We start from the raw sequence: 12,086 nt of genomic DNA on the forward strand, positions 1-12,086 counted from the left end.
AGAATGGTAGAGGGGTGTGTGTGTGTGTATATATATATATATACACACACACACACACACCCCTCTACCATTCTTGTAGTGTGTGTGTGTATATATATATACACACACACACTACAAGAATGGTAGAGGGGTGTGTGTGTGTGTGTGTATATATATATATACACACACACACACCCCTCTACCATTCTTGTAGTGTGTGTGTGTGTATATATATACACACACACACTCCCCTCTACCATTCTGTGTGTGTGTGTGTGTGTGTGTGTGTGTGTATGTATGTGTATATATATATATATATATATATATATATATACACACACACACACACCTAAAGCAATGTCAGACATGGCAAGGAACTATCTAGCTGAATTCACAATAACACCCATAGCTTGAAAAGCTCTGTACATACTCTACATTGAGTAGTGGGGTGAATTTTAAATCCCAGCATGTGGGAGCAGTTACTTTTTGAAGAACAACTTCCTCCATGTTGGACTTGATTTGGTTTCTAGTCTTCACTAAAATCCACCACCTCTATGTGGGTGGTGGCTCTAGGGACAGAGCAGTACCATCATTAGCACAGGTAAAAGTGCTAGTCATCCTTAAACATGAGCTCAGTTCATTCAAGAAACAGTCAAGAAGTTTGAAAGTACATAGATAATGTATTAATTTCCCATCCTTAGAGTACTAATTTTACCTATATCTCAAGTAGCTAAACACTAAGTACATCTACAGTTACTGGGGATTGATGCTGCAGCAATTGATCCTCCAGGGGTCAATTTAGCAGATCTAGTGCAGGCCTGCTAAGTTGACTGCAAATCACTCTCCCATTGACTCCAGTACTCTACCGGAATGAGAAGTGTAAGGTAAGTAAGTTATTAACGTAGCTGGAGTTACATAACTTAGGTTGACTTAGCCCCATAGCATGTGTGGTGTGTGAACCCCAAGCTGGGGGAGGCTAGTCATTCTGTACCCCTGCACTGGAGCCCAGAGCGTGTCTCTCCCCACCCCCAGTTCATGCCTCAAGCCCGAGAGTGCCCCCTAACCCTGGAGCAACAGGAGGGTGGGCAGCACAGCTGCAGCCTCCCCAGCACCAGGAGGGTGAGTGGCACAGCCCAAGCTGAGGCCATCCACAGGGAGACTGAAGCTGGGCTGAGCAGGAAGAAGGGGGGTGGCAATGCCTGGGCACAGAGCATGGGCAGGGCTACACCTGGCTGTTTGGGGAGGCACAACCTCCCCCAGCTGATGATACCTGCTGCCCATACCTTGTAGTGTAGGCCAGGCTTAACACCCACTTTCTGTAAAGCACAAGTAGATAAATATTATATACATAAGTGACTGTGCCTTCCACTGGAAATTTATCTAGTTCTAAACTACTGCACTGTCTTGTATCTTTAAAAAAAGAGTTCACCTTCATCATGCTGCTTAACGGGAGTAGAACAAACATAAATTCTCCCATGTGGAAAGTAGGTTAGTACAGGAGTTCAGCACTTGAAAGAGTAGGTAGTTTAAATGTGCATGTTGTTTGAGCCTTCTGTATGTACTACTAGACTGAAGCTTGTCTAGGGGCAGCACCCTCTTTCAAACAAGAGCCTTGAAGGCAACATAGTACCTGCAAGAATATTTCAGATGCTGGCAGCCAGAAGCTAGACCATGTAATGTGGCCAGTGAACTAAGTACTACCTTTTAAAACCTGGCTTAGAGGAACAAAACATGCTCTTGCCTTCTCTAACTTGAAAAAAATTGATAGGTTGTTTAAGTAACAGCTGAGGAACAGCAGAAGCACCAATGAATGGTCTATGCTACCTTATACTTCAGGTAGTACAGACCACCACTCCTATGAAGCTGTTCACTAGCTACTGATGTACTGAACACAGACACACAATCTTCCACTTTCTCCTATACAAGTAGTCCATATTAAAGCAGTAACATTCCTTGCTTGTTGATGGCTTGCACACAGGCAAGCTTCTTACATTCTTGGTGGTGTACTTATTTGGTACTCTAAGTTGTGGGTGGCCCTACTAGATGAGCAGTGGAAAAAAGGGGGTAGGTTCCTTTCTTCCTTTTCCCTCAGCAATAGCAAAGTCCACAGGCTACTCCCACTTCTATTGGTTTGTGACATTCTTTCCTGAATAGGTTTCAGAGTAACAGCCGTGTTAGTCTGTATTCGCAAAAAGAAAGGGAGTACTTATGGCACCTTAGAGACTAACCAATTTATTTGAGCATAAGCTTTCGAAAGCTTATGCTCAAATAAATTGGTTAGTCTCTAAGGTGCCACAAGTACTCCCTTTCTTTCCTGAATAGTGCTTTTCTCTGGCATACATGGCAGGAAAGTGTTTTGTTGCTCTTAAACCGGAACGCTGCCTGCTTTCTCTCGTGGAAAGTGTGATCTCCTTCAATAGATGAATGGCGGCTGATAGCCAGAAAGTGTTTTTGGGGAATCTTTTTCAGAAATTAGAAAAACCTCAGCCTTTGCAGTGGACAATTTGACTCTTGCCTTCCAGCCTGTATTAGCACTTCTGGTGTAACTTTCCCTTTGCAGTGAGTCACTGTCACATACCAGCTAGACAGAATGACAACAGCTTTATAAAGCACATTAAAGGAAAATAGCATGCAAGGGATCATCAGGCAAATAAAACAGTGAAAAGGTCTTTGAACAGATCCCACATCCTCAGGGTCACCATTAATTCTGATCAAGAGGGGAGTAGCTCCTTTAGATGACACTGATACAGCCTTCTTTTATCTTCTACAGGACAACCAACCACTTGTCAGACCAAAGGCAAAACAGGGGGGAAAGGCATATAAATCAGAGAGGAGCTATTTCACCTCTGTCACTTAGAACTGGTCAGCAGCTCTAGCCTTTTGGATGGATAGGTAACTTCTCAAACAATAGCTACATAAATCTAGCATTGTTCTATAATGTATATCCTTGTATTAATGTACATTGCTTCTACTAACGCAAGATGTCTTGCGTATTTCTGTACACAATAGATTACATTTTAGTGTAGTCAAATGTAATCTGTTTATGCCTCAGAAGTCACCTTATATTTTCCTTATACGCTCCTCCCACTCACCCCTTTCAGCCACAGTTCATTTGTCCTTTTCTCTGTATTCCTGTCTGTATGGTGCCTCACAGTCCCTTCCAATTCTTTTGCACCTGTTTCCCCCTCAGCTGTACCCACATATGCAACATTTAACCACCAGGCTGCTTCTTCAAATTCAGCCTAAATTAGTATTGACTGTAACTAATTGTATACGTAAAATGAGGCTGGCAGCTTCAAAGTATAGTACCTACTGGCCGCCTGTCCACAGCAGAAGCCACAATTGGCATTTACTGGTAGTGTCAGAAGACAAAAGATGGAATGATGAAACAACTGCAGTCATTTTATGGACAAGTAGGGAGACTACATTAGTATAGCGTATTACTCTTCTAGAGGAGTAATGTACACACTTCAAAAATTATTTTTATCTACCCTTGCTGTCTTCCTCCCATCTCAATGCTGTTGCAATCTTATCTACAATTATCCACCACCTTTTGTCTCCTTTATCTAGCCTTTTAATTTCTCACCCCAGCTGTATTTGCATAGTATTTTAGGATACGATTTACAAAAAAGGCACTTCACAAACTAGAATTTTGTCGTGGCAGGTCAGGAACAAAAACTGGAGTACTTCTGGTAGCACTACAAGTCAGGCTATGCAGACAGCTCACAGGTCAGGCTTTGTAGAATATAGTGGTGTTTAAAGGTGATGTAGTATAGGAAAAAGGGGAAATCCCTAGAGTTCATTTAGACTGGATTGAGGAGGAGTTGGTGGACATTTTTCATCACCAGAACTTTCATTTGGCAAAATTTTCCAAAAACAAACAAACAAATAAAAAAAACAACCACCACACCATTCAGTGCTCCTTCCGCTTTGGCATCCTAGGACAGGGAAAGCCAGATCTTTCAAAATCAGCTTTGAGACGATGGAAAGAAAGATGGAGACACTTCCCATAAGCAACTGCTTGCTAGTAATTACAACTTTATACAACACTTTAGGTAAGGGTATGCCATATGCCAGGGTATGAATGGAGAATTATTTTAAAAAGGAACAATTTCTGAACCTGCTCCCACCACTTGGGTTCTCCACTTTTCAGTACCAGGACATCCAAGTAAAGATGAAAGGTTAAAATTGCAGGAAGTGAAAACTTAGTGGTAACTACTTCGTTCTCTCAAATTGTCCAAAGGCAGGAGATTGGGCTGTTTATAGGTTAAAACAATATTAAATTAATGGCAAGTACTTAATAGTAAACAAACTAATTGAGTTCTATATTTTTTCATACACAATACACAACAGTTTAACAATTAGCAACTGAAATAATCATTTTTAATGCCATTAAGAATCAGATATGCTGTGAGAAAAATGATGCATATAAATTGTTTATTCTGTCCAGCAAGTATGATGAACAAGGAAGTATGATGTGTAATAAGATAAATGCTTCTAACAGGCAATGCCAAAAGACAGTATTGCTGTGCAGTTTGCTCTGGAACATTAAGGCACGGACTCCCTCAAGGACCCAGATCTGTGTCCGTTACAAAACAAATGTTAATATTCAGCTAAAAACCAAGCTATATCCCAGTGCTATATCACATGGGCACACAAGAGAGTTGTAGGTGAATCCCAGATAAGCTACATAAACATGAATAGTATCATGCAAGGCACAATTTTAAGCTGGGATATTAATCTTCCATGTACCCGACACAACATCCTCTTAGCCAATGTACCTAGTATCTGTTGTAATAGCTTGGGGAATGAGACATGAGGTAAGATGTTGTAATAATGAAAGGGAAGGGGAAAAAAGTGTTCCAAGGAATTACAGCAGAGGAGTTCTGCAATGTTATACGTGGAACAACAGTTTAAGTCTTCCATTCCCAGCAGTATATTGCTACTTTTAAGTTAAAAAAAGAAGCAAAAGGCATGCTCTGTACAAAGGTTCTTTCAAGTAAGCCTCTTAAGTTGGTATATGGCAGTGTTACTGGGTACTGGAATCCCTTAAGCTTTCACATGCTGGGGGTTTTATTGTACCAGTAGGTAATGGCACCACAAATGCCTCTTTGCTACTCATGTTTTGTGTATATATATCCTTAGCTACTTCTAGGATTAATGTACAGTTAATTTTATTGAAAATCCATTTTCCTTCCAGCTGTTTTGGAAGCCACAGAGGACAACATGCAACCCCAGAGAAATTTCCATCACCCACAAAAGGTTGTGTCTCTTAAGCCTTATTCAGACTAGATTTTCCATAAAATTTGACCTGGCTTTCTGCTTATTGTATATAGCAGTCCTCCCTTTTCTTTGTCATAGTCAGAATTCTTTTATAGTAGCCCCTGCAGTAAACTGATAGCTGGGATGCATAGTTGTGTTGCACTCCCATCATTTAAGGGGTTACCAAATTACTCAACTAAATCTTTGCAGGTTAAAGTCCCATCTCTCTGCCCTGGGATTTTCTACAAAAAAAAAAAAAAATATAAAAAGAATGATGGACAACTACTCTGCAAAGAATAAATAAGCTTGAATGTGATTAATTTGGTCATTCCTTAACTAAATCAGTAGAGGGGGAAAAAAATTCCCAACAAACATTCAAATATCACAGCTTACATTATTTGAAATCATCGATTTCCCTTTCAGCCTACACAAGACTCATAACTACTTCACTCCACCTCTCAAATCGGAACCATTAGAATCTTGAGAATAAGATTGTCTAGGTTTATTGGAAGACAAAACATGAATCCACATCTAATTTCCCTGTGAACAACTTTGTTTTTTGACTCTAGCCGATTGAGGTATTCTCCATTATTAGAAGGAACCTCAATTACCACCACAGACAACTTGGATTTGGAATATTTTACATTACAGATTCTGAAGTCCAATCCATAAACTGATTTATTATAGTAAAGATAGAGCAAGCATCTTATTCCTAGAACAGGTTAAGAAAGGAGGAACAGAAGTAGTTCCTTCATAGGAAGCATTCATTATAGCAAGGTAGTATTTTAAATGTTCTGCTTATTGCGACATGTTGCCAAGCAAAAGTTTAACTTCATGAAACATAACTTTTTGAATAAGTGGACAGCAGCTATCAATTACATAACTTAATTTAAATTAAGATTAGGTGGGAAAGTAGCACATGCATAGTTCAGAACTATCATGCAGAATAGAGGGTGAATTATGTATACATGGGTTAAAAACTAAAAGGCTAAGAAAAACTGTACTTAAATGTGTGAAGAAATTCCCTCATTCGTTATTTAATGTACATTCAGAGGTTTAAAAAGCTACCCCTAACACACTGTGGGAGAACAGAACTTGGTGAGATTTGTGGTACTGCAGTGGAGAAAGGTACAACCCAAATTCCAGGGAGAACTGATAGAGGTAAATTTGATATGGAATCCAGATGGGAAATTTGCATGCTTACTATAGGAGGTCAGATTCAGAGTTTGTCTGATGTTTTCCTAGAGACTTAAGTTTTCAATTAATCCTAAATTTTGATCTAAAGCTTTGTTGAGCCTACTTTTAAAGGAAATATTTAGAAGCTCGATACAAAATCTTTTCCATTGCATAAATATGTAAACAGAGTTATTTTTCTGTTCAACAGTAAAATAGGTGCATGGTGTTTAAAACCAATAATATACACAATACAAGTATTACCAGAAAATGCAGCATAATTTTTAACCACGGTCTCTACATCATCACTTTGCATTCAAAGAATGAAAATGCATGTGTTCCCCTCCCATTTCCTTCAAATTACAGTGTGTGTGTTTTAAAGCCCTCAACCCACAAGTAGCCAGAGGGCCAGAATGTCTTAAATTTGGTAGTTTATATATGGATTGGAAATTAAACTAAGTGTCCGTAAAACTATGGTTATCCTACTAAACTAAGAAATACACGTAATAAGCATGACCAAGTTTCTATTTGAGTGAGAATGCACAACTCTAAGTAATTAAAAAAACCCCAAACTTGTAAAGTCTCTTCTCCAACCTTTCCACAACTATGAATCCAAAATTATACCACCCTCTTTATTCCATTTTAATAGAATACTTTGTGTTGTGAGGGAGGAAAAGAGAAAGTTTTACAGCTTTGAGAATGTTCTAAGCCATGAGCAGGTTTAAGGTCTAGGGCAGATGATTAGGAGCTATGTTGCTGCTCTGATGGAGTCAAAGCAAAATCTGCACACAAGGATAAGAAAAGAAAGTACTATAAAAAGCAACCTGCTTCACTCGCTTCCTGACTCCACTACCCCTGTTGTTCTGAAATACAGAAAATTTCACAGATATGAAAATGGTGTCTTGCAACTGGAGATAGACACTGGACAATGGCAGAAAGCTTATTAATTGATGAGTTTCTTGGCTCTGGCATTGGCTTGCTCAATACGATCTTTGTTGGTATCCGCCTGAAAAAGGAAAAGCATGTGTAAGAATTGCAGGTAACTGAAGAGTAGATACTAAGAAAGTCTTAAACATTTTTAGTCTAATGTTAAAATTGATTTAATACATAGCTTAAGGAAAGAGTTTTTATACATCTGGGTATAATGCTTAAATTGTCCAAAAGTACAAAGGTTGGGTTAAAAAAGGTCAAAAACTAAGTCAAAATTTCTTTATGGGCTTGACCACAGAAGTGCAAGATGCTCCCATTCGGATAGGTAGGAGGAAGACAAGAGCTCTCACCGATTGGCTCAGCAGGGATTGGTAGTTTTGCAAAGGCAGAATGATCAGAGGGAAGAAATCCAATCTCTCTAGCAAGCCCCTCAAGGCAACTCAATAAATAAAACGACTGGCTTCAGTGAATTGGAGGAATTAAGGGAAGAGAGTTGAGGGTGTGGAGCAGAATCCACCACCAAAACAAAAATAGAATTTTTCCTCCCTAATACTTAATGTTTTCCATAGAAAATAGTAATCCTCAGAGCTCCTGTGGCACAACTTCTCAACATTAAAAAATATACCACAGTACTCAGCCCTTAGAATATAGGAGAAATTAAGCCATTCCCCATTTATGCAAAATGACCAAAAGGATGCACTGCCAACTGAAAATGATTAATCTAAAACACTAAGGAAAGACAATTGGTAAGGTATTTTGTGTAAAACAGACTCCCATGAGTCTTTTGAATGTACTGTTGTCATAACACTATGTCCTTGGCAAAAAATTTATGGTAAGATCACAAACACCTATAATTAAACTAAAGCATCCAAGAATCAGCCAATTCCATTAGACAATTGGCAGTGTTCTTACATCTCAAGAAAAGATCCAAGCTCCATAGATTTTGAGACAAGAGTGGACCATTATGCATGTCAGACTAGATGATCATAACACAGGCCACAGAACCTGACCCAGTCATTTCAGCATTAAGCCCATAGTGTCTGGTTGAGCCAAAGCATCTTTTAGACAGACATCCAATCTTGGTTTAAAAAAAAACATCACACTCTGGAGACTGCACTACATCCTTAGATAAGTAATTCCAATGGTTAATTTCCCTCACTATTAAAAATGTGTACTTTATTTCTAGTCTGATTTTATCTAGGCTGAGTTTCCAGCCATTTAACCTTATGTCTTTGTCCGCTAGATTAAAAAAGAATTTTACTGTCAGAATGTTGCCCTCCTGTAGATACTTACAGACTGGTCAAGTCACCTGTTAACCTCCTCTCTGCTAAACTAATAATAGGTTGAGTTTCTTTAGGCTGGTAAGGCAGGCCTCGAATCATTCTTGTAGTTCGTTTCTGCACATTTTCCAATTTGTCTACAATCTTTTTAAAGTGTGGGTATAAGAATTGGACAGTCTAAATAAAGCCATATACATTGGCAACACCACCATTCTTCTGTATATTCAATAGCAAAAACCCTATATTAATGCATAGGTAAGGTTGCTTGGTGTTCTGGAACAGGATAACATACCACTGAGTTGAGCGAAACTCAAACGTCTGAAAACCAGGAAATGCACAGTCAAGATTGCCATGCAACCTTTTCTCTGTTCTCTTTCAGCAATGCTCCAATATGTCCTGTTATCACACATCTTTACTCTACCAACCCCACAGCTGCTGAAATGTAGAAGCTCTTCACCTCCTTTTACAACCCATTCACTCTCACCCAGAAGATCCCATCTAGCACTATTAAAAAGGACAAAAGGAAAACAGTTATCCACGTCACCTTCCCTCTGTTTCCATCAAGCTAGCAATAGCCAATGGGAATTATTTGCATACTCTCCAAATGCAGTCAGCGTGTCAGATGTACCTACTCTAAATGGTGGAGGCAATAGTTGGGCCTGCTTGGTAGAAGTGTGTTTGTGATACGAGGTTTACTTTGAGGTGTGTAGCAGAGCCTTGATTATAAGAGGAGATCTGTTTTGCACCCTCTGACATGTGTGAGTAAAGGGAAGAGCTGCATGTATACCTTCAGGATCCAGCATGCATCATTTCAATGCGGAATAGTTTACATTATAATTAGCAGGGTACAGGAGTTTTATTACAAAGTGTGTTAGCAGTGAGTCTGGACATGAAAGCAGTTTAAGTATTTACTATCTACATGCACTCTAGGTAAAATGAGTGTGGTCAGTGTCAGGCATAGCTGTACTGAATTGTGGAGGCAGTAGTTAGCTCTGCTTCATAGAGATGTGTTTGCAAGATCTGTGGAATACTCTGAGGTACGTGTCAGTCACAGCTCTGTCAAGAGATCTATGTTTTGTACCCTCATGTGTGAGGACAGGGAAGAGGTGCATGTTCAGGACGCAATATGCTTCATCATTTCTATGCAGAATTGTGCAGGTTGTCAATAGCAGAGCATAGGGCTTTTATTATGAAGGATATCATCAGCAGTGAGGTGGAATCTGAAACGATTCTAATGCTTTAATGATTGTTAAATGAAAATGAGATGGTATCCTGTGAGTAAGCGTAAGAGAGTTGTAAAAGCCTGTGAAGTGGTTTCAGCTTTGGGAAATTGGCCCTTTTAAAAAAAAAAAAAAACACAAACACCAAATATAGATATTACTGGTCAGGACTATATTCAGTTGGCAAATAAATGTAATTAGTTCATCACCACTTCTAGTAGGCAACTACTAATTTTTAATTAGGTGATCTTTATCTGTCAGAATGAGGTCTAATATAAAAGTACTGTTAGTAGGGTGTAATACTTTGTTAGAGATCTATAGGTAAGTTTTAGCAACTCAAAGAAGTTTTTCTAGTCATAAAGTACCAACATAAAGACCTCCTTCATACATCCCCCAGATAGAACTCCCCTACGTAACAGTTACCCTTCCCCTCCCATACACACACATTGTAGATAGAGGTTGAAAGAGCCATCCTGCAGTCTGATTTAGTGGTCTATAACAGACTCCCATCAGTACCCAATCTTGTGATTTGTCAGTTACAACACTAATCCATAAGCATTCCAGGTCCTGTACTTCTGAATTGTGTAGACAGAGAATACCAAGGACATGCAATGATTTGAACACGTAAGATACTGATTATGTTCAGGAACTGGTAGTAAAAGTTTAGTATGGTATGATTGCATACGCCTGATGCACTTGATCACTGCAAATGTTCATAAAGGCAGCATAGTGAACCCATTAATTTAAATTTAAACGGCTGCTACTCTGAAACCTGCCATTAATTTAAGAGTATTCCATAATTCTTCTCTTGTGTCACTATATCCAAGATGGAGATGGCAAGAACAGGATTATTTGGTTCTTACCTTCTCATTTATCCGGTCTATTTGCTTGTTTTGTGAATCAATCTCATTGCCCATATCCAAGGCCAGGTTTTTCAAGTTCCCCAGGATATTTCCCACCTGAGTGAGATTTTCATCCATCTCCTCCTCTCTGGCATCGTTTGTTATCCTATTGAAAAATATCAGGAGACCCCTGTGTTCAGGAACCAGAAAGTGGCTTCCCCACTGCCAAAATGTTGTTCAATAAACTCCCACTAAAACATTTCTCATCACAATCCACGTTTTCAGAGCAGGGGCTATTAAGCCAGAGAAGGGGGGCTGCTTCACTTTAATACCATCTATTCAAGCATGCAGCCTGCTACTATTTCTCCTTAAATTAATTTTGCTGAAAGAAATTGGACAAAGCAGTTTCGTTAAAATGGCCTCAAAATTCAAAACAAAGAGCCATTGGCAGATTATGCTCTACTGTATTAGAGAGGGATTCAAATTCTGTGTCAGGTGCCCTTTCATTATGTGACAGAGCAAATCCAAATGTAACATTCACCACAATAATTGGAGCACCAAGCTCATATGCATCCAGGGGCTAATTAAGTATAGTAATTATTCCCACCACAGCATGCTAGGAGCAGTGAAACTGCAGCTATAAATCCCCAAGTGAAAGCAATTCACCAAAGGGCTTCCTTCCCAATTGACAGTAAGGATTTAATGTACAGCCACTCTAGTTGAATGCATTCTGGGAGGAAGAAACTGACTTAAAAGGTATCTAATGGCATACATGTTTGGGGGGGAAGATAGACAAACGTACCGTGTAATATATCCCCCACTTGCTCCTCCAGTGGTCTGTGGCTGATTATTTGTTACACGTCCTGGCTGGCTGGATACAACATGGGCTGTTGAGTTCTCCACACCATCACCCCAGGTTGACTTGTATGACTTACCAGACTCAAAGTTCTTTGTTCTACCAAAAAGAGATCAACCCAAATATATGCTAGATCAACAGAGGGAAGAGAGGACACCAGATTTTTTTCCCCCAGGTGGCAAGGGAAGGAGAGAATTCTTTCTTTCAGGGTGGGATTTTCAAAGGCACCCAAGTGATTTCATAGAAGTATAGGACTGGAAGGGATCTTAATAGGACATCTAGTCCAGTCTCCAGGACTCAAGGCAGGTCTAAGGAATAACTAGACCATTCCTGACAGGTGTGTGTCTAACTTCTTCTTCTTAAAAACCTCCAATTCATCTCCAGTGATTGAGATTCCACAACCTCCCTAGGCAATTTGTTGCAGTGCTCATCTATCCCAACAGCTGAGAAGTTTTTCCTAAGGTCCAACCTAAACCTCCCTTGCTGCAATTTAAGCCCATTGCTTCTTGACTGGTCATCAGAGGTTAAGGAGAACAATTTTTCA

The 12,086-nt window shown here is 39.5% G+C and overlaps 1 protein-coding gene across 1 annotated transcript in view; it reads right to left on the reverse strand.

The window, feature by feature from the left end:
- Positions 1-4,390: 4,390 nt before the first annotated feature.
- SNAP23 (synaptosome associated protein 23) overlaps positions 4,391-12,086 on the reverse strand; it is a 40,549-nt gene continuing 32,853 nt past the window's right edge. The window contains exons 6-8 of the mRNA XM_084632394.1: positions 11,489-11,641; positions 10,708-10,852; positions 4,391-7,420 (exon numbers count right to left, since the gene is read on the reverse strand). Coding sequence (XP_084488520.1) covers positions 7,358-7,420; positions 10,708-10,852; positions 11,489-11,641 — 361 coding nt within the window. The 3' untranslated portion in view covers positions 4,391-7,357. The remainder of the gene's footprint in view (positions 7,421-10,707; positions 10,853-11,488; positions 11,642-12,086) is intronic.

This window comes from Lepidochelys olivacea, assembly GCF_965140295.1.
Source record: "Lepidochelys olivacea isolate rLepOli2 genome assembly, chromosome: 6".
Classification (NCBI taxonomy): domain Eukaryota; kingdom Metazoa; phylum Chordata; order Testudines; family Cheloniidae; genus Lepidochelys; species Lepidochelys olivacea.